Source organism: Salvia miltiorrhiza, chromosome 2 (assembly GCF_028751815.1).
Source record: "Salvia miltiorrhiza cultivar Shanhuang (shh) chromosome 2, IMPLAD_Smil_shh, whole genome shotgun sequence".
Lineage (NCBI taxonomy): Eukaryota > Viridiplantae > Streptophyta > Magnoliopsida > Lamiales > Lamiaceae > Salvia > Salvia miltiorrhiza.
Genome location: NC_080388.1, coordinates 51546504 through 51572818, shown reverse-complemented (window position 1 = coordinate 51572818; position 26315 = coordinate 51546504). Strand labels below are relative to the sequence as shown.

The window sequence follows — 26315 nt, the reverse complement described above, 5'->3', positions numbered from 1 at the left end:
AAACTTTAAAATCCTTAATAGGAATTATTTTGAATCATTTCCATCTCAACAAAACTGTATAGATTCAACTTCAACTAATAAACTGCTTTTACTCCGAACTCGTATGGAGTCGAATTTTATATCAATAGAAACCTCTTTGAGTCTAGTTTAATTGAAAAAAAAGTATGTTGAAAAACTCCAAGTAGTTTAAGAGATATAGCGATTTTCCCATCGCCTACCAGATTCGGCAGTTTCTACCAACTGAAAGTCCAGATTTTTTGAAAAATAGCAAACGTTACCTGAATGAGCTCAAATTTTATATGTAGATAGCTAACACATATATCTTCATAGAATAAAAATTTGAGAGCTAAATATCAACATATGGTTACTGAAATAATTAACCTAATCATCTGCCTCACGACAGTTTCAGCAGATACTGGCAGTAGACTTCTCAAATTTTAAAAGAGTAGTAAACGAAGTTCAAATAACATGAAACTTTGTACAAATATTCACCACACTCCCATCTATACCCCAGAAATTTCCCATAATATAATAGAAACGGGAATGCATCGAAATAAGGGCGTCAACTTACCCTTGTCCAAGTGAGCACTAATGGAAGTTGTTCGTCGGGGGTTTTCTGGTCGTCGTTCCGCGATGGTGTTTAGCCGCGAAGGTCTACGACTTAGTCTTCCTCGTGCGAGGTAGATCAGGCTACACAACGGTGTTTTCTCAATCCTTTTTCGTCGTAAGGATAGTGAGAAACGAAAGCCGTAAGTTGGCCGGTGGCTAAGTCGGGAATTCGACGTTGGCCTCCGAAGGATATTGCGGCCTTTGGTCAGGAAAATATAGAGAAGGCTTCGGCCTTTCGATTGTTGGGTTTGGTAGCCTGAAGATGGAGGAACGAGTACACGTTCTCGGTTCAGAGCCTAGTGGCCGGTCGGCGAAGAAATAGCCTGGCGAAGGGAGCTCACTTGAGCTCTTGCAAGTAAGAAATTTTAAAATTTTCCTAAACTCTCTCTTGCCTCACACCTCTTGCTGCACTTCTTCCTTCTGCAGAACTCTCCTCAATTTATAGAGGAGTTTCTGCAGACAACAGAATCAAAATGGTGGAAATTTTTGGTACCGGGAGTTGCAACTTTTGAAAATTTGATTGTTGAAATTTGTATCTTTTGACAAAATAAAGACACAAATTTGATAACGGAGTTCGGCCAATTATGCCTACGTCTCCGGAGCTGCTGCAGATCTATTTAACAAGGGAGAAAAATATACAGTGTTTACAACACTCACAACACTCAACTCACAACCCGTTATTCCCCATGAAAATTTCTATCTAATTTTCACTATTCACGAATTTCACTATTCGCGACGACTGTCACTATTCACTTGAACAGTACTTCACTATTCACCTTTTCTCCCAACCCTTCACCTGCTCCTCTCTTTCTCTAGATTGCAGATGAATCTTTTTTTTTTCTTTGGTTTTGGGTGTATTTACAAATGCTGCTTCGAGGATTATTTATAGGGAATTGAGGTGGTAGGTGGCTGCAGTGTGAAAAGAAATGTTGCCATTGTTGAATGGCTTGCCGCAACTTTTTGACAATTGTGGGAGCTGCTTTTTGACTAACATGTAGGAATTGTTGTGTTGGATGAAAAATCGAGAAATACGTGTAGTGCCGTGATCTAGTTTCTCCTAGTTCCTGTAATAATTCTCCAATTCTTGTTTAATAAATACTCGTCGTATTTATATAAATTAAATCCTCAATCTTGAGATTTAATACGTGAAAGTCGGAATTAATTCGCGACTTAATACCTTAACACATATAACGCGAAATAATAAAATTATTATGCATATGATCTCAAATTATAATTCTAACAATTCGATTTAAATAACACGATTTATGAAATCGATTATAAATCTAAAATTTCTAATACTATTGAATCAATCAACTGGTAATGCAAAGTTTCAATGTGTAGCTAAACCAATAATTTAATTATTGGTTTGATTCATGATTGAATATTAAATCGCAGCTCTGTATCTCTTATACAGACTTTTGCTGAAATAATATTATCTGAACAAAATAATCACAATAAATAATTAAAAAAAAATTTTATAACTAATGCACATATTTAATCTAATATGTATTTAAAAGAGCGGGGCATTACATTTTATTTCTTTTTCATAGTTTCAAAGTGACCATTTTCAAAGTCCATTGGACGTAGAAATCTACATTCATGAATATATATTAAGAAGGAAAAAGACGAAGAAAATGTTGGGCTCAAATCTATGTCATTTTCTATTCCATAAAGATTTAGGCATCACAGACGATCATCATGTTCATTATTAATATAAAAAAATATAGTCACAACTCACGCATGTACAAATAAATCCGGTCAAAGTTGAAGATATAAATTTATAAGAGCTGAGTAGAAAGGGCAGCAATTAGACGCCCAGAAATTGAAAACGATCAAATTAATTGAAGATGACAAAACAAATTTGAAGGAGAATAATGAGTTTATAGCTAGTGAGGCCCTCCGGCACTCAAACCCTGGTTTTTCAAGGCGCCGGCAAGAGGCGACGAAACCCTTATAAGCATACTTTATTTACCTAAAAATTAACCACTATTTTTATGTAGTGGGACCCTTTATCCACTAAACACACATCCACCGTTATTTTATGAAACTCGTGCCGAACTCACGTTGTATACTCTTTGTGAACGAAAGTAGTGTTATTTTAGTGGATATATTTTGTTGGGGATGGATCCAATAATTATGGAGTAGGATGTTGGGTACGTCCGAATTGGAGGGCACTAGAAACCTAAAACAACAAACGCGATAACTCTTCTAGGAACACCAGTGGGGATGTTGATGAAAGGGCCTCCAACGCTCTAGCCAGTCAAGCGATAGGAAGTAATTGTTGATAAAAAAAAGTTCATGGAAAAGTTGACAATTGGGGTATAGTTCATGAGTTTTGGCGTAATTAACCCTAAAAAAAACTATTCAATGTTGTTGATATAGCAATAGATCAACATTGAAATCTACATTCAGGAACATATATTAAGAAGGAAAAAAAAATGTTGGGCTGAAAATCACGGTCATTTCTTTAGGGATGAGTCATTACATAAAGATTTAGGCATCACAGACGATCATCATGTTCATTATTGATATAAAAAAATATAGTCACAGCTCACGCATAGCGTGTACAAATTAATTAATTCGGTCAAAGTTGAAGATATAATTAAGAGCGAGCTAGGTAGAGAGGGCAATAATTAGACGCCCAAAAATTGAAAATTAAACGACCAAATTAATTGAAGGGGACTAAAACAAATGAATTTGAAGATGGATAATGAGTTGGTAGCTAGTGAGGCCCTCCGGCAGTCAAACCCTGATTTTCCATGGCGTCGGCAGGCGGCGACGGGAGCATGGTGAGGGCCAAAACACCACTGACGGCGGCTGAGACGGCCCCAACAACAAAGGCGGGTAGGTTTCCGCCGCCGAAGAGGGCGTCCCAGGGGCCACTTAAGACGGAAACAAACATCTGCATGCACCAAATTAATTAGTTATTAACGTATAAAAAAATGTAGAGGCCTTAATTAATTATAAATGTACCTGCGGAACAACTATTGCAAGGTTTAGAAGTCCAAGTGATAGGCCTGCAGTAAATGAATATGATCCGATTATATATATGTAGATTATTAATTAGGGAATATAGATATGGGATATTTGCCTTGTCCTGAACCGGAGTCGCTGGAAAAAATGGAGGCCATAGCAAATGGAATGCTGAAGGTGACGGAGAGAGGAATGCCGAGGAATGCAAAGACGGCCAAAGCTCCAATCTTGACGCCGGATTCGGGGGGCTGGAGAGCGCCGTCGGGGCCATAGTGGCGCGAGTTTTGTGCGGCCTTGGTGACGATGACGGTCAAGGCCATGCCGATGGCAAGGATGAAATTGGCGCCGCCCCAGATCTTCTTGACCCCGACGTAGCCCTTAGCCAAGAACTGCACACCGAGCGAGGCGAAGCCCAAAACGACAGAGTTGATCATGAGGCCCAAGGCGCCGGCGCGCACGCCCTGGTCGTAGAGAGTGCCCTCGCCGACTTTGCCGCCGTAGACCTCCCTCCCCATCCAGTCCGTGTCGAAGAGAAGGAATGGGAACCACGCCACCCAGTTGAATGCCGTGACCAGCATCACGATCCACATCGGCCTCGGGAGCTCCTTGAGTGCACCGAATAATTCCCCGAACACCGGGATCTGGCCCTTCTTCGCCGGATCTGGCTCCGCCGCCTCCTGAGGGGTCTCGCGGACAAACACCAGGGCCAGGATGGTGATGATTAGCAGGATGGCGATGGCGATCATGAAGCACACCTTCAGATTCGCACAGTAGACGTCGCACGCCTCCGTTTTCGAGAAGGGCAAGATTTTGTAGAGGTGAGTGTAGGAGCCGGCCGCGTACCCGAGGACGTTCCCCACCGCCATGAAGAAGGAGAAGAGCGCGTTTGATGTGCTCATTCTCCGAGCTTCTCCGCCTGATAAATCCGCCAGCAAAGCCCTACATGGCCCCTGCACCATTCCTATTTCTCAATTCACTTTTAATCACAACTAACTATATTTTAGCTTTAACATTAATAAAATTGCCATACAAATAATTTTAGTATATAGATTGGATTATTATTTCTTAATCTCGTACCTGCAACGTGTTATTCGCAACATCGAGGATCCAGAACCCGACCACGAACACGGCGGTGGCCCTTGGCTTCGGAGCCTTGCCGGTAGGATCGCCGCTGGCGACACCGATGTCGGCGGCGAAACCGATGAGGAAGACGGCTATCGCAACGAGGATCGCTCCGCCAGCGATGAAGGGGCGGCGGCGCCCAAAGCGGGAGGTGCAGTTGTCGCTGTAGTAGCCGGCGATGGGCTGCACCAGCAAACCGGAGATGGGGCCGCACAGCCACACGAAGGCAGCCCACGTGTGGGGAACTCCCAGCAGCTGCACGTATGGGGTTAGCAGGGACAGCTGTAGGGCCCACCCGAATTGCACTCCCGCCGCTATCGCCGCCACCACAATTACTACTTTCATCGGCGCCTTCGCCTGCCCCGATTGCTGTATCTCTAGAGAAGATGGACCCACGTTTTCATCTTGAACCGTCATTCTGCTATCTCACTCTCTCTCACCAGATGCTATCGACTAGTATATATTTTATAAGTGCTATATATGCATATCACACGTGTGCAATGGATTGGATTGGATTGGATTGGATTGCAGGAGAAAACTAGTACAGGACTGGGAAAGTGAAACGGAATGGGGGCATTTATAACTGTTAACCATATCGAAAAAGGATAGAAGAGGTCAAATAAAATGGAAGGTAAATATTATTTCAATTTCCGATTCTACGGTTAGAAAACAAGAGTATGGCTAGGATGAAATTAATGAGTGAAAGTAGGCAAAGTCAGCAGTTACACTTGTCCGTTTCTTTCTTTCATTTATTGATTTATCGGTATAATTATCCAAAACAAAAAAATATTTGCTACCTTGTGTGTTATATAGAGGAAAGGAAATTATATGCGTATAATCCAAAATCTATTAAAAAGGTATATTTTAATTTGAAAATGATTTTAGATTAATTTCAAATCAATTGTAATGATAATTGTGTCATTACAAATAATTTTTATTGTCAAGTTTACTAGGAGTTAATGTCAGCAATTAATAATGGTTAAATATGAATTGATAGTAAATTTCTTTTTATTTTTTCTTATAATGTTATTCTTTTACAAAATCATGTTATTCCGTTAACGAAAATATATTTAATACATATCTTAAATTAATGATAGTGATTAGAGCTTTAATGTTATACTCCCTTCATCCACAAAAAATACTCCATTTTTACCATTTTGGAAGGTTCACAAAAATTAGTCTCTTTCCACTTTTGGCAGCTTTCTATCACTTGGTGGGCCCTTATCTCCACTCACAATACATGTAATTATCATTATTAATACTATCTTTTTAGTGGAACATTTTCTTCTCTTACAATAAACTCAACCATTTTCATTAAAACTCGTGTCGTCCTCATCTAGGACAATTTTTGTGGACGGAGGAAGTATGCAAGAAAAATGTTTAAAATGAACAAGTTTACATTTGAAGATGTGAAAACAAATTATATATATATATATATAGGGAGAGGTTCAAGAAAGAACCATAAATAAAAGAAGACCGGAGAACCATTTTCAGTCATTCGATCATCAAGATCTACGGTGGATGCATCATCTCGTTGGATGAATGCAGATCCTGGGTTCAAATCCTGAAGGGAGCATTTTTATTTTTATTTTTTTAGTGCATTAATTTTAACAGCGAATGCATTAATTTTTACAGTGGATGCATTAGATTTGATGGTTCTCCCGTTCTCACAAATAATGTAGTTCTCTCTAGAACCACACCCTATATATATATATATATATATATATATATATAGGGAGAGGTTCAAATAAGAACCACTAAATAAAATTAGAACAGAGAACCATTTTAAACCATTCGATCATCAAGATCTACGGTGGATGCATCATCTTGGTAGATGAATGCAGATCCTGGGTTCGAATCCTGAAGGGAGCAAAAAAATTATTAATGGATGCATTAAATTTAATAGCGAATGCATTAATTCATATAGTAGATGCATTGATTTAATGGTTCTTATGTTCTCACGATAAGTGTGGTTCTCACTATAACTGCACCCTATATATATATATATATATATATATATATATATATATATATATATATATATATATATATAGGGGGCCGCTCCAATAGGACCCCCTACTTTTAATGAGATCTAGGGCACGATCTGGTGCGTTTATTGTTTCAATCCTATGGCTAGATTTTTTCCTGATTTTGTTTATTATTTAATTACATAAAGGTTAAATTTGTAATTGGCGATTTTTCCATATCTTTTGTTGATTCTTTTCATATCTTAAACGTATTGAATATCTGATTTTTTTTTATTTATGCTAATTTTTATTTGATACATATCTTTGATGTTTTTAATTAATTATATTTAATCTGCTTTTTCAATTTATCGTTCTTAGTTTAGTTTATTATTAGGCAGTTTTGCGTTTCTTCATAAATTATTATTTTGCGATCTGAACTTTTTTTGCTCATATACTTGTTCATGGAGAACACCGGTAAGTTTTTTATTTTGTTATTTTTGCATAATTGTTTTTGATCGTTTGGAAGTTTAATAATTTTTGTAGTTTTTGTTTCTTGATTTCTCTTTGATTTGCAATTTATTTCACACACCTATCGTTTCTCTCCTATCAGTTTATGTAGTGTTTGTATCTATAATTTTTTTTTTGCAGAACCTGATTCTGGCGAAAGAGAGGACGCACGTACAATTCCTCAAGATAAAAGCAATGGTAAAGCAAATTTAATCGAAGCTTTGTTATTTGCTAACAGTATGCTTTTATTCATTATATTTTGGATATTATGCATCCAAAAATTTACATTAGTTTATAATGTTTTAGTATATTGTATTTGTTCAATTTATTTTTTACCATGATTTTTAATTAATTATATTTAATCTGCTTTTTCAATTTACATATCTTTGATGTTTTTAATTAATTATATTTAATTTACTTTTTCAATTTATCGTTCTAGTTTAGTTTATTATTAGGCAGTTTTGCGTTTCTTCATAAATTGTTATTTTGCAATCTGAAATCTTTTTGCTCATATACCTATTCATGGAGAACACCGGTAATTTTTTTATTTTGTTATTTGTGCATAATTGTTTTTGATCGTTTGGATGTTTAATATTTTTTGTAGTTTTTGTTTCTTGATTTCTCTTTGATTTGCAATTTATTTTCTCACACCTATCGTTCCTCTCCTATCAGTTTATGCAGTCTTTGTATCTGTAATTTTTTTTTTTGCAGAACCTGATTATGGCGAAGGAGAGGGCGCACGTACAATTCCTCAAGATAAAAGCAAGGGTAAAGCAAAATTAATCGAAGGTTTGTTATTTGTCAACAGTATGCTTCTATTCATTATATTGTGGATATTATGCATCCACTAATTTACATTAGTTTATAATGTTTTAGTATATTGTATTTGTTCAATTTATTTTTTACCATGATTTTGTATTTGTTCAGTATTGTTTTTGCACAGAAAACCCTAATATTTATGATGTCTTTTTTTTCCATTATCAACTTCTTAATTTCCAATACAGAAGATTATTTTTTTGCGAAAATAGTTAGCCATATTTGTTCTCTTGTTATGTAAAACTGTGTATTGTTCAATACGTTTGTTAATACTATTCTGTAACTTTTAAATGTAGTGCCTGTTAATGATTCCGATGATGATTCGCATGAAGATTTGTTTTTTCCTGAATGCGATGATTCTCTGAAACCCCGGGTTGGTCTAGTATTTCCTACTTTGGAAGTTGCAGAGGAATTTTATGATAATTATGCTAGGGATTGTGGATTTGAAACTAGAAAAGGCGCAATCAGACGAACGAAGGATGGAACGATTCGCAAGAGGTGGATGTATTGCAATCGTGAAGGTTTGAGGGAAAAGCCTGACCCCTTAGCTGTCCATACAAATAAAAAACGCAATCGATCATCATTTAGAGTTGAATGTATGGCCAGAATTATTTTTCATGTGGCATCAGGTGGATATTATAAGATTGTCACATTCAATGAAGGTCACACTCATACTATGATCCCTGAAATTAGTCGTCAATTCATGATGACCAATAGGAAAGTTGGTGATGTTCAGCAAATGATTATCCAATCTGCCGTAAAAGCAAATATTGGTCCAATGAAAAGTTTTCGATTTTACAAGGAGCTTGTTGGAAAGTATGACGATGTTGGATGCACTAGCAGAGACTTCAGGAATTATACTCGCGATTTGAAGGGTTATACTAAGGGCTCTGATGCAGATATGTTGATTCAAGAATTTAAGAAGAAACAACAATATTGTGATTCATTTAAGTTCTATTACGAGCTTCATGAAGGGATGAATAGGATACGTTGTTTGTTTTGGGCCGATGATGTATCCATCAGAAACTACAACTTGTTTGGTGAAGCCGTTTCGTTTGATGCTACATACAACACGAACAGGTTTTTTTTAAACGAACTGTGTTATATTCCTTTTCTTTTTGTCTTATATGTATATTATGTTGGATTAAACTGTCACTAATAATGTTTAAGTTTGTTTTATTTAAATTACTTTAAAGTTTATTATATTTTAATAAACATTACTTTTTTATTGATTTATTTATTAATTTTTAATGTACTTGTTGGTTTTCCTATTTTTTTTAATAATTTTTTTTCTAATATTAGTGATTAGTTATTAATAATTTATATTATACCAATGACGTGACAAATATAAATTTTAAAACTAAATTTGTCAAATACCTTGACGTTATTCCCCATCATTGTTTGGGACCCATCGTATATTATAGATAATATACCAAAGATTTTTTTTGTAAACAGATTTATAATTTGTAATGAATATTCACAAATTCGTATTGAATATGGTATAATTTTTTGTTGAACGTGTATAAAGCAAATAAGAAAATTAACATAATTATGTGTCTAATTAAAATTTATATTTGTTGGTATTTTTAATATTTTTTTATATGCATCTACACAGGTACAAAATGATATTCGCGCCATTCACTGGAAAAGACAATCACGGCAGATGTGTCTCGTTTGGAGCTGCTCTCATGTTTCGCGAAGATGAAAATGCTTATGCTTGGGTTTTGGAAAGATTTAAGGAGTGCATGGGTTCTGCTCCTACAATGTTGATCACTGATCAAGATCCGGCATTGAGGAAGGCAGTTGCATCTGTTTGGCCTGATACAAAACACAGATTTTGTATGTGGCATATAACCATGAAGGTTAAAGAAAAGTTGCCAAATAGTTTGATGGACAATTCTGATTTGAGGGCCAAACTCGACAATATAATATGGACCGACAATGATGAGCCGACTGTTTTCGAGGAGAAGTGGAGAGATTTTATTGAGGAATACAACTTATCCGAAAACAGATGGTTTAATGACATGTATGAGGATCGTGCATTATGGATTCCTGCGTATTTCAGAGATATACGTATGAGTGGGTTATTTCGCACTACGTCTTTATCGGAGAGCGAAAATAGTTTTTTTCGGCAGTACTTGAACAAGAATTCAGATCTCTTGATGTTATATATGAATTTCAACAGCGCAATGGACTATCAACGTCATACATACCATAAGGTTACATATGATGATGAGACTTGTGCGCCAGTTTTGAAAACTAATGTTGCTTTGGAGACTCATGCATCTACTCTTTACACAAGCGCTGTATTCAAGGAGGTACAGGATGAGATTGAAGCATCTAAGGACACTTGCATGATGTTTGGTGTCTCATATAATGGTGAAGATTGCATATATTCCGTTGATGATTTACATGATGGAAAATTCAAAGTTGTTTATGAGGCTGGTGAAGACTATTTATCGTGTTCCTGTAAGCTGTTCATCTCTTATGCCGTCACATCTTCGTGGTATTACGCTACCGTAAAGCCTCAAAAATACCAGAGAAATACATTCTTCCTCGCTGGTGTAAGTTGAGCAGATTGTCCCCACAGTACGCTGCTCTTTATTTAGCAGAACCTTCGTCACAAATAAACTCAACTTTTGGGAACCAACGCTTATTTGTATTATTGACAGAGACTCTTGGTTATGTAAATGGTAATGAAGAGTTGACGAATCGTTTGTTTCTGAAACTAACTGAAGTACGTGACGAGTTCAAGGAGCTTTGCAGGCCTGACCAAGGTTCGTCATCGCAGCTGAATAATTTTGAACAATTTTATGGTTCATCTATTCCTGAGGTACCTTCTGTTCTACCACCATTGGCATCGAAAACTAAAGGTAGCGGAGCAGGTGGGCGTAGGAAATCACATGCAGAGAAGGCCATGTTATTAGCTCAGAAACCCTTGCGCCTTTGCAGGAAATGCAACCGTAAGTGTCACCATGATTCGAGGAATTGTCCTGGCAAAGATGGAGATGTGGATGTATAAAATTATACTTCACTTTTGTGAAAACCATAATTTAATTTGCTTTTATGTTGAGGGTTAAAAAAAATCATGTGGATTGTTTGCCATACTACCCTTGTTTTGTTTATTATTTTAACTACTATTCCTGTTATTAAACATTTTTCGTATTCTTTGCTATTTAGTTACAAATTTATGTTATTAAGTTAGTAGTATTCACCGTTTCTGGATTATTATTATTCTTTATCTTATATGCAATTACAATAATTTATAATTCCTTCAGTTTTGTCTTTGTAATTCGTACAGGAAAATTTACATTCAATTTATTTTTCTTAAAATTTATGCGGGCATGTTTCTTCTTATTCACTTTGGCTTGTATCATGAAATTGCTCAATAATTAGATTAATATACGTTTTTGTAATTCCTTCCTATTTTCTTTGTTTATTATTATTAGTTTATGAAAAACTAAAGTCACAATATACCGTCCTTATTATTTCTCCAATTGGTATTTTATATTTTTGTTTGTCATGAAGGTACAGGTAAATTCACATCAATTACATGAAAACAATATTCATTACTAATTATTACATATTTATTAGATTTTGATAAATATTCACTACGAATATAGTAATATTTTTACATATTAATCAAATCATAAAATTGCTAATCTGATAACAAATAATCTTATCTAAATAACTCTTTTCCATCCACATGCTCGAATATTGAGTATCAAAAGCAAATTCAATATCAAAATGACAATCCGTAGACAACTTCTAATTAGTGCATATTAATAAGTCATCTGATAACAAAGATTCTTAAATAAATAGTTCTTTTCCATTCATATTTTAAAATAGTGAGTATCAAAACCAAATTCAACATCAAAGTGGCAGTCTGTAAACAAAGTGTAAACAAAGAATAATCAGTGCAATTTAATGAGTCATTGCACACTTAATTGAAAAATAAAATTTCTCGAAAACCAGAATCATAATAGAATCAATTAAGCAACAGGTTGTCGGCGTCGAACTCTGGCTTTTTACTTAAGTCCTAATAAACTCTTGATGCTTGAACCACAATATTCCCTTTCACTTTATTGCCATCCCAATTGATCATTGCCGCACCATAACGTACACGCATTATCCGCAACTGTCTTTGCGGTGTCGATAAGAACTGACACTTCCAACTAGCACTCGCGTCGCCCATAAACATCTCCAAATGCCTCAGTAGATACAAGCCAGTATCTATAGTGTTATGTGGATCTGCCCATTTCATCTTCACAACATGCATCTTTGAATTCATCACTATCTTTGCTTTCTGCTCTTCATTATTGTATTTTAGTAAATCCGACAAAAGTTTTTTCTGCAATACAGATACATAATAATAAGTTTAATCAAACATAAACATGATTTTGAATAGACATAAAAATAATGTTAGAAACTTACAAAAGTATTGCACACTTCCTCATATATGTCATTTTCTTCATTAGCAGTAATGTCCAGTGCACTATCCAACACAAACACACGTCCCTTCCGAAGATCCACACACACGGCATAGTATAAACCTTTTCTGTATACTGGGAAAAAGTACTGTAATATGAAAATAATTAAGAACCCGATATTGATAATACATAATAATACCACAACTCACAATATGTAGTAAATAATGATAAATTATTCATTAAGAATTTTACACTATTTATCACAAAATGCGTACTGTTTATATAATATAAATTAAATATGAAAATACAATAATTTATAACAATTTACCATATCTATGAGGTTTATTTTGTTTTGGTGGTACTCTTGTATCTCCATGGTCATCAAAATAAAGAATGTGGATCTCTGATTGTCGTATGATATTCCATTGGCTTCAATACAGTCCATCTACAATACAATACAATACATATATTAATTAAAAATATTTACAAATATATACAATCAATCTTAATTAATATACACGTAAAGAAACATATGAATTAAAATACTTACATATAAATTGGTACTGGCAAAAAATCGCAATGGAGACAAATCTGATCGAAAATTTTCTCTATCGTTCAGTATAATTGCCCACGCGTTCACAATATCATTCGCTATTGGGGAACCCGTCCTCATTGATAGCATGTTAAAACGATTAACCTCTGTATCTTTGAATCCGAACAATACCTCCTTCCTATTGAATAACCAAAAATAAATACAAAAAATATATGATCCTAAAAATGACTCAACCTATTAATTATAACAGTTTTGGGTTTTGTCATTGTACCAATCACGCGTGTCTTTGTACATAGCGTATATACCCAACTCCTTCTCACATTTGGTTAGATTCTTCGTTGTTGAAATTTCCCTTTGACAAAATGGTGATCGAAATTTTGCTCCTTTCGCCAACATTGTCCTCTTTGAAGTGATGGTATTACGTGTTGTTCCAGTCATGATCTTCAACAAATAATTACAATCAAAATACACATAAAAATAAAATATAAATTTCGAATATATTTTCAATATATTATTTATAAAAAAGAAGTCATCGGTATTTTATATACAATGCACCCTAAAGTATAACACTAACATCATAATATACAGAACTTATATTCCACTATATAAAATAAAAATTATAGAATAATAGAATCACTCAATTAATTTATGAAATTCTCGAGTAAATTTGTACAAGTTTTTTAATAAACAATGTATAGCACTTAATGAATAAACAATTACAGGTATATTTATAAATATGTACCTGTTTATTTATAAACAATGTCCAACACTTATCAAAATTAATAATTACTTATTAGCAAAAAAAAATCTCTAAAATAATACAACTATTTTATTTACGTGGTACATAAACTATATTAATATGTAATGTCCACAATTAAGTCACCCAACACATAGAATTACGCATCTATATCTCAGTTAATTCATGCTAGGCATATTTTTTTGCAAGGCGCATGCATGGTAGGCATATTATGAACACAAATCAAGCAATATACACCCAACTAATATATATATAATATTGTGCCAAAAAATATACCCACATTTGAGTTAACTGGTATTAGTGGAAAACGATCACCACCTGAACTTGTCTTCTTTTGAAGTACCTGATATTATATAGTTAATTTAATTATACAACCAAATCGAACTACTTGTTCTTCCTTTTACGAAGATTCATTTTTTTTACCACTGCATCAGTCCCTCTAGCCGTCTAATCATCTTTCGGCACTCCCACGTTCTTACCAGAGCTTGCTTCTTTCCCCTACAAATAAATCAACAGTCAACTTGAAGTTAAAACATTCATTTTGATTTCTTATGTATTTAATTAGGTGATAAAACATACAATATTTATTATATTAAAAGAAATTTTACCTTTCCAACATCGCCCAAAGCCAAAGGGGATCCTATACTTGCTGCCGGCTTTCCCCTGATTCTAACTCCGTATGCACTAATATAAGTTAAAGGCTCATTGCCTTTGTTATTCTTAACCTATTAAATAAGTAAAAAAATTCACAAGTAAAACATATCGATCAATAGTATTAATATATTTCCAACAACCTTGTTTTCAGTTGTTGTTTCGTTGACCTTAGTTAATGAACAGTGCACCAAGATAACACCAGTCAACGAAAAAAACAAATACACAAAATTCATATTGAAATGAATAAGACACAAATTATATAGAACAATAAAGAATATTCGATTAAATAGACTTACAACTTTCACAACAAACATTTATTTATTTGTTTATTTCACATACCTCAACAGCTTTTTGCATATCACTATCCTTATTCAATCCCAGATCCGCCGAGCTTGTATCCTAAATGTAAATTAATAATTATTATTGTACTTCAAAAAGTAGTTAGTAAATAATACATATGACTTAAATACCAATTTTTTTTGTCCACTCGCTCATATAGTTATTTGCAAAAATTATCCTAAAAGGTATATTATAGATAATATACCTTGTCCCTTAGAGGTTTTTCTTTGATCTTCGACACATCCACATTATTTGCATGGACATCCTATATACATAGTAACATACGTTAAGCAAGAAGCATCGTTACAAATAAAAATTTTAAATCTAAATTCCTCAAATACCTTGACGTTATTCCCTGTCATTATCTGGTATCCATCGTTCCGCTCAATTCCAGCCACCTCCAAAGATTCCTAAAAATTTAATCTAAACTAGTTAATCACAAATAAACCAAAAAAAAAGTAATACAACATACAATGTGGACAAAAGATGAAATAATACCTTCTGTTGATATGTGTTATCATGTTCCTTTGTCGGGTCTAGAGAAGTGAAGTGCAAATCAAACGTGGGAATATCAAAAGCACACTCGAAGTGCTTTGTCTTCGAAGTATCAGACTCGGCAGATGCTTTGTCCACAAGATCAACTAATTCGCTTTCGAATATTGGATCATCATACAGAAATATGTTAGCCGGATCTTGAGATTTTTCTACTGGATTGATATTCATCTCAACTCCCAACATATCAGAAGCAGGCATACCGGTATCCTTAAGGGACATGTCATTCGAATCAAGTGGCTGATCTTGATTTTTATCCACCCCAATGTTTGTCTCATCTTGAGCTTTACTCAATTCATTGATATCAGAAGCTGGCATACCGGTATCCTTAAGGGACATGTCATTCGAATCAAGTGGCTGATCTTGATTTTCATCCACCCCAATGTTTGTCTCATCTTGAGCTTTACTCAATTCATTGATATTGATCTCGATTCCCAACATCTTACAAGCTGTTATGACGTTATCCTTAAACGTCTGGTCATTCAAATCCAAAGTCGTTGCCGTGCTCACCATTCTTTTAAAATTCTCAATCCTAGATGCGTTCTCTACTGCTATTGCTACTGCTTCTTGCATGATTCTCAGTCCCAGATTGATATGTTGTCCATATCCATCTGTACTTGATTTCTTCGGCTGTTCATCTGCCAAATTCCTCCCATCCGTTTCATGCTGAATCTGATATTCATCAGGAAGCTTAATCGGTGTTCTAAGTCTTCCACCACCAAAGTAACTGTTAACCAATTCTTTCTTTTGCCTTTTCAACAAAGTGGACGTAGTCCAATTTGAAATGATAGGAAATTCTCTCCTTGATGGTGATGATCCGAAAACCTGTATGCGATCGACGTAAAGGCACTATAAATTTAAAAAAAGAAATATGTTAGATACCATTTTCATTAAATAACAAACCAACAAAACAAAATTAAAAAAAAATAAACTACAACAATATGTACCGTCAAGAACAAGGCTGGTCCTGCAAAAACTTTCTTTTTATTTTTGTCCCATGAAAGTCTCTGATCACATGCACTGTCCAGAACATAGGCCCCCCAATTCCACTCTCTTAGTTTGTCCATATCATGAAGACAATTCAGAATGTAAGGATGCACTGTCCCACTGGTCATGCTCTCAATCAAACAACATGCCATGGCAATTATGAAATGTCTTTTGAACCATATATCTGCATCAACCCTTTCTATCATCACGTCCAACACATGTGTGATCTTTATGTCATCCTTAGTTGAATCTTCAAAGAATGCCAACCACTCATCATACAGAGGACTTCTATGTTTTCTCTTGAATATCTCAATTTCCTTTTTGCCTTTTGGAAAACCATAAACTCTATACACGTCATCTTCATCAACCCTTATACCTTGATTACCACCCACCACAATTGAACAGCTCTTGCAGTCGAAATGCTCGACTACCCAGAAAGCTAGTTTTCCAGGTAATTTTCTGACACCTAACTGCAATACGGACCCAAATCCCATGTCACGTACTGCTTGTTTTTGAGCTTCATTCATCAAGCTAATTTTCTTGAACAGTGATGCTGGCGAAGTCCGTGTTCTCAGACCTGGAACAGATGCCATAATCTGTCTGACCTTTTTTTTCTTCGGAAAGTTTTCCTTCACTCCTCTTCGTTTGCACCGTACATCCATGAGGTTCGCGATTTGAACCCTTGGATGCACAACCTCAAAATCATCGTCATCTGAACTCTCGCTTTCTTCATTTTTGTCCTCTGAATTTTGGCACACACATGAACAAATATCATGCTTATATATGTAAAACAAATGACGAGATTTCAGTAAACAACGCATCTAGGAATTAATGCATAATTACATTAGCATGATGAACATTTAAATTATTTAAGTGAACTAAATAATTTATCGAAATGAATACCAACTGAAAACAAGTGCACAAGAAATTCAACATATTACTTATTTTACATAATCTTATTTAATAAGACAAAGATATAACATAACCAAATTACACAAAACACTAACAATTTATGCCAATTGATTCCATTCATTCACACTTTTTACAAAAGCTAACTCAATTTTTTATTTGTTCTTAATATTTATTAAAATTAAACTGCGATTATTATTAAAAAAGAAAAAGAAAAAACCTAGAAAGAACCCTTGTAAGCACAGGAAAAGCAGACTAAGGGCCGAGCCTCATTAAAACCTTTTTGCAGAAAACCCAGTGGGAAAAACCGCAAAAAGGAAAAAGAGTACCCGTCTAAACGACAAAAAACATAAAAAGGGGAGAGCGGAAGGGAGAGTTTCCAGAACTCCGGCCTAACCATCGTCCCCAAACAAACCCGGCTCTCCCCCAGAGAAAACGCAAAGGCAAAAGCAAACGAGAAAGGACTACCCAGCCTGTAAGAAGCCTTCGCCGAGAGCTCAAACGAGAGCTCACAGGAGAAACACCCAACCACGAGGAGCCCTGCAGTCGGGTAAGAGCCGTCGCCGGGATCACCCATGAAGGCAACACACCACCAACACCAGAAAGCCTCAGCCGCGACAGACCTCCAGCTGCGTCAAACAGCAGCAGTGCAGCACCGAGGGCCGAGCGGTGGTACAGGGAACAGCCGCTGCCAACATCGAACACAGCCAGCTGCGACAATTAAAAAAGAAGCAGAACTCCACGAGCGCACAGCACCCAGCAAAGACCGCAAAAAACAAGAACCGAAAGACAAAACAGAAGCCCAAAACCAAAACACCCCGCAGAAGCTCAGCTCTTGATGCGAATCGCACTATGCGTCGCCATATCCAAGTTGATCGCCAACTTTATTTCCGCAATGGCAAAAGGCCACCACCCCTCATTGCGATCATGATTTGCCATGATGTCCGCTGCTCTGTTTCCCTCACGATAAATGTGCGACACCTGCAGATTGAAGTTTGACAACTTCACAATGGTTTGCTTCCAAAGGCCCATGAAGCGCCAAGGAACGTCCATGCTTCTTGCCTGAAGAAGCCGAACCACATATTCAGAATCGGCTTCCACCCATAAGGAAAACCAGCCACGATTATGAGCAATCGAGATTGCGTGGATCACCGCCAGGAGCTCAGCTTCGAAGGCAAAACCGCGCCCACCCTTAAAGTGAAAACAGCCACGAACCCAGCCCCAACTGTCTCTAAAAACACCCCCAGTAGCAATACTACCCGGCGCCCCATGAGCCGAACCATCCGTATTGACCTTCATCCAACTAACAGCAGGAGGCCACCAGTGAACCTCAATCATCGTCGGCGGAGGCTTGGCTCTAGTGGCCACATTAATCGAACGCAAAATGAGATAATCCGACCAGGTATTATTAGAATTCCCTAGCTTTTTGAAGTGCTGATCCACCTCTCTAAAGCTCACTTTGATAAAGCTCTTAAGCATTATGGTGTTAAACTCCAAATCATCAAAAATAGCATGATTACGACAATCCCATATTTTCCACAGAATATTAACGATGCCCACCTTCCAAAACGTTTTAATCAACGAGCTGCAATCCAAGGACCAGGCGCTAACCATGAAGCTGTGAATATCAACACATTGCTTTAAATCTTCTTGTTTAAACCAATGTAGGAACTCTCCCCAAATAGGCTTAATCATCTCACAATCCCAAAACAAGTGATTGATCGACTCATCCGCAGTCTTACACAAGGCACAACGGTTTGGGCCCTGAATTCCCCGGCGGATGAGATTATCCACCGTCGGCAAACGTTGGTGAATAACGCGCCAACACACAATCGAGCGTCTCTCAGGAATGAAATGCTCCCAAATCCATTTACCCCAAAGAACTTTAGGAAAATCCTGGCTCATATGCGAGTAAGCTGTAGCAGAAGTGACCTCTCCACTCACCGAATGCCTCCAGAAACGAGTGTCCTCATCACCATCAATAGGAAGAAGAAGAATGTCAATGACAATATCAGGGTAGTTGATGATGAAATCTTCAGAGAAGTGCCAGATTCCATCAAAAAAGTACTCATCCACAGCCTGAGTAAGAAAATCCACCATGTAGCAGGGTATCTTTAGCTTGTCAATCAATTTGTAACCAAGCCAATCGTCGCACCAAAACATTGTAGCCGCACCCATCCCAATAATAGAAAAAGAATCATCAACTAACTGACTCACATGATCACGAATACTAGTCCAAAAAGGAGAGGAGCTAATATTACTTTTTGCATGACCAAAATAATTGAGGTACCTCGTACGCAAGGTGGCCGCCATAAGGTCTCTACCTTTCACCAGACGCCAAGCTAATTTCATCAGAAAACTATCATTCATAGCAGAGAAGGAGCGCACCCCTAAACCTCCCTCCACACGAGAACTGCAAACTCTAGACCATCTGACCGTACAAACCGGTTTCGTGTCAATACTCCCCGACCAAATGAAATTGCGACAGCATCTATCCAAACTGTATATCAGTGATTTTGGCCATCGATAAATCATCATTGAGTGCGTGACAGAGCTCTGAATGACCGAGCGAACTAAACAAATGCGACCAGCCATAGACAAATGAAGACCTTTCCAACGGGCAAATTTCTGAACAATACGATCATGTATAGCCTCAAAGTAAGAGGCCCTGATTCTGCCAACAAACAACGGAACCCCCAAGTAAACAACCGGCAGCTCTCCCAAGGCGAAACCCAGACATCTCGAGACACCATGTCGCAACCTCGGTTGAACTTTTTTAGAGAAAAAAATACGAGATTTATCCGGACTGCAGATCTGTCCAGCAAGATCACCATACAACTCCAGAATCTCTTTAATTTTACGAGCATTTTTCACCGAGGCTTTGCAAAAAATTAAGATATCGTCCGCATAGAGCAAGTGAGTAGGGAAATGATTAGTGCGGCTGTAGTCCATAGGAACAAGGTGCCCAGACCGCACACAATTCGAGAACAGATGACTGAGAACGTCTTCCGCTATACCAAAAAGGATCGGAGATAGGGGATCGCCTTGCCGCACTCCACGAGAACAAGCGAAGTACCCACTGAGCTGTCCATTGTAAAGAATGGAAATACGAGCCGAAGTGAAGATAATCGAAATCCACTGAATGAATCTCTCATGAAAACCATTTACCCGAAGCACCTGCAAAATAAAGTTCCAGTTCATCGTATCAAAAGCTTTCCGGATGTCAATCTTGCAAGCCATGTTCGAACGACGCCCAGTTCTGTTCATACAGCTAAAACCCTTCGAGCCCATCACAATACAATCATGAATAGAACGGCCACTAATAAACCCAAACTGATTCTGAGAAATGCCTCGCGAAGCAATATCGCCCAACCTCGTAGCTAAGATCTTCGAGATGATCTTAAAAAAGAAGTTTGAGAGAATGATCGGACGAAGATCAGCAACAGTGTCCACCGCCTCCTTCTTCGGAATGAGAATCAGCGTACTCGCATTACACCCAGCCGGCAGATAACTCTTTAAGAAAAAAGCCCTAATAGCAACAACAATGTCAGTTTTAATGATACTCCAACAATTCTGATAGAAAGAGCCAGTAAACCCATCCGGACCAGGAGCACTGTTAGAATCCATTCCAAAAACCGCAGCTGCGATCTCCTCATCATCTGGGATACGAGTGAGTGTGTCATTCTGCTCCTCCGTAACCCACTCATCAATAATAGCCTCCAGCATAACTCTGTCTACATTTCGCTGCCCATCCTCTCGAAAAAGATTCGAGAAAAAGTCGATGATGTGGTCTTCAATGATACTCTGATCATAAACCATATTGCCTCCAATCTTAAGATGTTCAATCCTTTGCGCTCTTTTACGAAACTTGAGCAAACGATGGAAAAAGGACGAATTACGATCACCATCATTCAGCCAATTCGCCCTGCTCTTTTGTTGAAGAAGAATAGACTTCCTATTAAGAAGAGTTCCCAGGGAAGCCTGCGCAGCGACTTCTTCATCAAACAGGTTATCAGTGTACCCCGTACTGGATATTTGATTTTGCAGCTCGCTTAACCGTCTCTGCCCCTCCTCAATTTGAGTATCGACATTACCAAACACCGTTTTATTCCAAGTCCGAATATCAGAACGAAGACGTCGGAGTTTAAACATAACTCGAAAAATCTGGCAGTTAGTATCAACACTTTGCCCCCAAGAAGAAGTGACCAAATCTTGAAAATTTGGATGAGTAACCCACATGTTGAGGAATTTGAACGAACGCTTTCCCTGAACAGAATCAGCACGGCAAAACAAGATCAACGGAGAATGATCCGACGTCAGACGGGGAAGAGCATGAGTCACAATGCTTGACCACATCGACTCAAATCCCTGTGAGAAAAGAGATCTGTCAAGAATGGATTCAACATGCCGCGGAAGCAGGCGTCTTCCAGACCAGGTAAACCGCACACCCGAAGTGGGGGACTCAATGAAACCCGAGGCATCAATAAAAGAACAGAACTCCCGACACGATCTTCTGTTAGTAACGGCCGAGCTCAATCTCTCATTAGCTCCCTTAACCGCGTTAAAATCACCAATAACAACCGTATTACCATCAGTGAAATGAAGGAGATCCGCCCAGAGCTGGCGATGAGCGATCTGGTCATTAGCCCCGTGCACCACCGCCACTCTAAAATGCCGCGACATCCAAACGCAATCTGCAACAACCACCTGACTGGACGAAAAAATAATGCTAGACACCACATCAGGATGAGCAAGAAACCAGATATTAGACCTCCGAGGAAGTCTGCAATTTTGATGACGTGGGACCATATTAATCGATCTCCAAAAACTCTGACGAATTTTATGAAATCTCGACTTCGGTTCAATTAAACCAAGAATCAAAGGGGAATAAGAGCAGCAGTGCTCTTTAAGGAGTTGTTTAGAATCATCCGACAACCCTCGGATGTTCCAAACAAGAATATTCATGGTAAATAAGAATTTCTCGTGGCCTGGGCATCTCCCAGCTCCACTTCATCGCTCCATCGTTTGTTGGCAACATTATCCATAATACGCATTGCTTTAGAGTCACTATAATCCACCACATAATCACGCGGCGTATGTCCTGCATCCACGGATTTTCTCAACCTACTTTTGATGTTTTCCTCTTGTTGGAGCAAAGCGCGATTATGGTTACGCACCGCCTGATCCTGTTTAGAATGTCGCCCTCTCTTCTTTTGCAGCAAATTTTCAGTGCCGACCGAGACACTTTCTTTGAATCTCTGGACCTTCATGTCGTTTTCAATTGCCAGAGCCTTCATGTCCTTCGCAGCAGAAGTAGTCTTTCCGGAAAACATCGGTTTAGCAGCATCGTCAGTTCTCATGCCATCTCCACCAGTGTGCCTCAACTCTACGTTAGAGCTTGATTCGTTTCCATCCTCATCAGTTTTCTCTCTCTCCACAAGGCCTTCTCTCCCAGTCAACTCAGGGCTTTTGTTATTACCAAAAACAGCTTTATTGCTCTGTCCAGGCTCGTTCTCCTTTCTAGGCATCTCATCAGCCCTAGCAGTGCCAACCCTCACTGAATCCAGTTCAGCACGCCCATCAGATTTCGAATTATCAACAAAACTCAAATTATGCTCCTGTATGCTTACAGTCTCCATGCCAGAATCAGCTTTCTCTTTGTGCTCACCGAGGTTGCAGTTTCTCTTGGCCTCAGAGCCCTCTTTCATTCCTTTCTCATCATCAACCACAGTATCAGTTCTTATAGCAGCAATCATCTCAGGAGTGCTGTCATTCCGCTGTGTAGCTCCAATAAAACCGTCAGTCTCTTCTGTTTCCAAATTTTCTAACACATTGAAAGTATTATTGCTTATCGGCGTCTTCCTACAAACCATCTCAGGCAAGTCCGGCCCCGAAGCCTCTTTTCTATGGTTCGTATCCTCATTAGAAAACTCATCCTCAATCGTTCCATCTGAGATAACCAAGTTATTTTCCTGTCCTGAGCGAGCCTTATCTTTCCCAACAATTTTCCATTCTGGTTCTTTTGGCTTGTTCTCCACCGGTTGTTTGTCCACCTTCTTCCCCTTACGACAGCGGTCTACCGTATGCCCTATTATTTTACATTTAGTGCAGAAGAGCGGAAGATACTCATAGCTGAGATCTATATTGAATTTGTAATCACCACCATCTATCACCATGCTCTCCGGAAGCGGTTGCGCCAGATCGATTTCAATAAGTATTCTAGCGTAGTGTGCCACCTCGTCATCAATCGAGTTTCCATCAATTTGAAGCGGTTGTCCCAGCCATCGTCCTATCCCTGACAGGACCTCTGGATGCCAAAATTCCACAGGCAAGTAATAAACTCGCACCCAAACGTTTGCTAGAGAAGAAGATTCCTTGTAAGGGTTGAAATACCTTACCCATTCCCTGAGGCGTAAGGACCCTGAGGAAAGGTCCCAGATCATCTGTGACTTGGCAGTCAGTTTGTCTTCATTCGTTTGAAATTTCAACGTAAAATATCCCTTTCCCATAGGCATTAAATTCCAGGGGTGCTTCATTCCCCAGCGGGATTGGAGTTCGTTCTTCAACTCACGTGTGGTTCGTGGCTTCTCACCTTTATTCATCATAAACCGACCGATCAGAGCAAACCTAAATTTATTTGCTTGGAAATTTTGAATGTCTTTAGGGACTTTGAGAACACCAATCTCATTGTCTCTATAAGGGCGCAAGGCTTGGAACTTGTGCGCCGGGATGTCAGGTTTCTTCGTACGAGTAGGTGCGGTGATCGTCGCATACGACGATCCAGCCTTGAGAGTATCTTGTCCGGCATGTTTCAGCGGCACAGAAAACTGCCCATCATGAGAAGTGGTGGACTTAGAGTTTGCAGCCATGTTAGGGTTTATTGCAGTCTTGGAAATATTGGATTCGCGAACAGCGACTCTGGTGTTAAAGTTGCTTGAGACCGGAGGGAGGTTGAGGCCACTCCGGTCCGCCGACGTCGGAAGAGAATGGCCGGTAGTCATGAACGGAGGCAGCAGCGCGATCAAATCTCAGAGTTAGGGTTAGGGTTTGAGAGAGAGAGAGGCGACGTCATGCTTTTTCCACTTTGTTCTTAATATTTATAGCCACATATATTAGTTGAAGAAACAAACGAAATAATTGAAATTATAGTAAATTCTAAAAAACTTTCACAGTATATATATATATATAACAAATTTTAAACAATTTACAACAACAAAATGTTAAAAATGAACCACAATATAATATTTTACACAAAATTTACGTTCACTCAACATTCTTTTTCCTTTATTTTTTTTCCGTTCAGCTGCCTTGGAACACTCACCTATTGAACAATACAAAATAATAAGCGAATATTAAATCAATCGCAATGAATAATGCATAAATCTATATATTTAAAGACAAACTATATACCTTCAATCATTTGATCTGGATTCTTGTTTTTATATTGTTGCACTGTACGCGATTTCTTTACTTTGGCAGAGTCGGGATCTACACATTTTCAATTAAGTACAAATGAATTATATTCAATTGTCACTTAATAAAACACCACAAATTCCACAAAAATTACCTAAAATTATTTTTCCTTTTCCCTTATTTGTATCTTGTTGAATTGTACGTGGTCCCTTCACTTGGCCAGAAATCGGTTCTAGAAAATAAAAATAAATAAAATGTTATCAACAAAAATGGGTATACAAACATATTTCACAAGTCATTCCAATCAACAAATAATATAGGTTTCTATAGATTTTCCTGACACCAACTAAAATAATATAAAAAAATATGAACTGTACAAATACTCCTTCAACTATTTACCTCGAATAACTATACCAGGAAGTGAAATTCTCTTTTGCTTCTTTTTGACAGGGGAATCACCTGTTCCCTCAACATAACCTACTTTAAGTTCATACTTAAACATTCAATAGATTCCAAAATATCATATAAAAACCTATTGATAACAAAATACATAAATGGCTACTGTTACCTTTCTGATTCTTTTTCTTTTTGGATTGAGCAGCCATTCTTAGTACCTTAACTCAAAACATGAAATAAAAATATAATTAGCATAGTTCAATGTCTAACACGTGCAAATACACAAAAAAAAAAAAAAAAAAAACAAATATTTCACTTTCAAACCATTGAAAATAATATAAGTAAAAAAAACACATGACTTCAATGATTTCTTGTGTTTGTGTTCATAATTAGTATATAGTACAAAAAAACCTATTTTTACTCGAAAAGGGGGGTGGGGGGACCATCAAACAGATCACATTCCAAAACACACAACAAATTGACATATCGAAAAAAACAAGACACGTGCTTGACAAAAAAGTATCAGAGTAATCCAACTTCACACCAAAAATTAATATAAGTTCCTATTTCCTTTACTGTGCAACAAATCAATTTATTCTTTCTTCTCCTTTTCGTTTAATGCTTACACCATTATATACCTTCATGTAACTTTCTCTCCTTAATTTGTAGTGTAAACAGACCACTGTGATGTTGAATAGTTCATTCACCAAATAAGAAAAAAAAAAAAAAAAAACCAAAACGAAAAGTGAAAACACCAAATCACAAACTAAAATTCTTCGGCTGAAATTTAAATCACCAAATCGTGTTGAACAACATATAAACTATAAAGAACTTAATAAATGGATCATAAATAATATGAAATCAGCACGAAACAACCAAAAAAACTCGCCTTTTTTTGTGTAAAACACCTTCTTTCACAAGTTGTTCACCAGGGTGGGCTATCCTTCAACAAATCGAGGTCAATCTCACAAATATAGATCACCACAGTAAAAACCCTAGATCTATTTTCAGAACTGCAGACGGTAATTTTCAGAAGCCGATTTTTGACTATTCCAGTTCACTTACCGCGTGAATAAAGTGAAAATTGGAGGTAAATTGGATCATTAAATTTCAGCGCCGGGAATCGTGGAAATTAGTTGGCACGCGCTTTTAGAAGTGGAAGCAAATTACACAATTCTCCCCAAAATGAGTGTGAACGTGTTTTGTATCAGGCAAATTAATAAACTGAATAAAGAAAGCATAAAATACAACTAAAATAATCCTAAAAAATGTAGACGGTTGGATATATAAGATCCAATGGTTTAGATTGTATCCTAGTCCTAACACTTAAG

General features: G+C 37.3%; 5 protein-coding genes across 5 annotated transcripts; 1 reads left to right on the top strand and 4 right to left on the bottom strand.

Moving 5' to 3' along the window:
- Window positions 1–3101: 3101 nt before the first annotated feature.
- On the bottom strand, window positions 3102–5255 carry LOC131010088 (sucrose transport protein-like). The gene is made up of 4 exons (XM_057937477.1): window positions 4660–5255; window positions 3701–4532; window positions 3583–3626; window positions 3102–3511 (listed from the first exon to the last, which is right to left on the bottom strand). Exons 1-4 carry the CDS (start codon window positions 5119–5121, stop codon window positions 3332–3334), a joined length of 1518 nt encoding a protein of 505 aa, XP_057793460.1. The 5' UTR covers window positions 5122–5255; the 3' UTR covers window positions 3102–3331.
- Window positions 5256–7132: 1877 nt separating this feature from the next.
- LOC131009696 (protein FAR1-RELATED SEQUENCE 5-like) lies at window positions 7133–11016 on the top strand. Its single transcript, XM_057937107.1, has 7 exons — window positions 7133–7145; window positions 7320–7415; window positions 7890–7967; window positions 8291–8515; window positions 8624–9074; window positions 9610–10556; window positions 10667–11016. The coding sequence occupies exons 1-7, from the start codon at window positions 7133–7135 to the stop codon at window positions 11014–11016; spliced, it is 2160 nt and encodes a 719-aa protein (XP_057793090.1).
- Window positions 11017–11815: 799 nt separating this feature from the next.
- LOC131010087 (uncharacterized) lies at window positions 11816–13396 on the bottom strand. The gene is made up of 5 exons (XM_057937476.1): window positions 13249–13396; window positions 12975–13155; window positions 12753–12869; window positions 12429–12572; window positions 11816–12345 (listed from the first exon to the last, which is right to left on the bottom strand). Exons 1-5 carry the CDS (start codon window positions 13371–13373, stop codon window positions 12034–12036), a joined length of 879 nt encoding a protein of 292 aa, XP_057793459.1. The 5' UTR covers window positions 13374–13396; the 3' UTR covers window positions 11816–12033.
- A 785-nt stretch (window positions 13397–14181) lies between these two features.
- Window positions 14182–17752, bottom strand: LOC131009695 (uncharacterized). Its single transcript, XM_057937106.1, has 8 exons — window positions 17644–17752; window positions 16227–17008; window positions 15226–16128; window positions 15069–15137; window positions 14933–14992; window positions 14728–14787; window positions 14343–14459; window positions 14182–14232 (listed from the first exon to the last, which is right to left on the bottom strand). Exons 1-8 carry the CDS (start codon window positions 17750–17752, stop codon window positions 14182–14184), a joined length of 2151 nt encoding a protein of 716 aa, XP_057793089.1.
- Window positions 17753–24395: 6643 nt separating this feature from the next.
- On the bottom strand, window positions 24396–25251 carry LOC131009693 (uncharacterized). The gene is made up of 5 exons (XM_057937105.1): window positions 25157–25251; window positions 24988–25065; window positions 24743–24820; window positions 24586–24663; window positions 24396–24496 (listed from the first exon to the last, which is right to left on the bottom strand). Exons 1-5 carry the CDS (start codon window positions 25191–25193, stop codon window positions 24396–24398), a joined length of 372 nt encoding a protein of 123 aa, XP_057793088.1. The 5' UTR covers window positions 25194–25251.
- Window positions 25252–26315: the final 1064 nt, after the last annotated feature.

Bases quoted from the DNA above. Each gene is read 5' to 3' on its own strand.
- LOC131010088 (XM_057937477.1), bottom strand. From the start codon at position 5,121: ATGACGGTTCAAGATGAAAACGTGGGTCCATCTTCTCTAGAGATACAG. The intron at 3,627-3,700 runs GCAAATATCCCA...CATTTACTGCAG, and splicing joins CGACTCCGGTTCAGGACAAG to GCCTATCACTTGGACTTCTA. The intron at 3,512-3,582 runs GTACATTTATAA...TGGTGCATGCAG, and splicing joins TTGCAATAGTTGTTCCGCAG to ATGTTTGTTTCCGTCTTAAG.
- LOC131009696 (XM_057937107.1), top strand. The intron at 7,968-8,290 runs GTTTGTTATTTG...TTTTAAATGTAG, and splicing joins TAAAGCAAAATTAATCGAAG to TGCCTGTTAATGATTCCGAT. The intron at 8,516-8,623 runs GTTTGAGGGAAA...ATGTGGCATCAG, and splicing joins GATGTATTGCAATCGTGAAG to GTGGATATTATAAGATTGTC.
- LOC131010087 (XM_057937476.1), bottom strand. From the start codon at position 13,373: ATGTTGGCGAAAGGAGCAAAATTTCGATCACCATTTTGTCAAAGGGAA. The intron at 12,870-12,974 runs GTAAGTATTTTA...ATTGTATTGTAG, and splicing joins TTGCCAGTACCAATTTATAT to ATGGACTGTATTGAAGCCAA. The intron at 12,346-12,428 runs GTAAGTTTCTAA...TCTGTATTGCAG, and splicing joins AGGAAGTGTGCAATACTTTT to AAAAAACTTTTGTCGGATTT.
- LOC131009695 (XM_057937106.1), bottom strand. From the start codon at position 17,752: ATGGGTGATCCCGGCGACGGCTCTTACCCGACTGCAGGGCTCCTCGTG. The intron at 15,138-15,225 runs GTATTATTTCAT...TTAAATTTTTAG, and splicing joins ATAACACATATCAACAGAAG to GAATCTTTGGAGGTGGCTGG. The intron at 14,460-14,727 runs GTATGTGAAATA...CTTATTTAATAG, and splicing joins ATATGCAAAAAGCTGTTGAG to GTTAAGAATAACAAAGGCAA.
- LOC131009693 (XM_057937105.1), bottom strand. From the start codon at position 25,193: ATGGCTGCTCAATCCAAAAAGAAAAAGAATCAGAAAG. The intron at 24,821-24,987 runs GTAAATAGTTGA...TTTATTTTCTAG, and splicing joins TCCTGGTATAGTTATTCGAG to AACCGATTTCTGGCCAAGTG. The intron at 24,664-24,742 runs GTAATTTTTGTG...GAAAATGTGTAG, and splicing joins AAAAGGAAAAATAATTTTAG to ATCCCGACTCTGCCAAAGTA.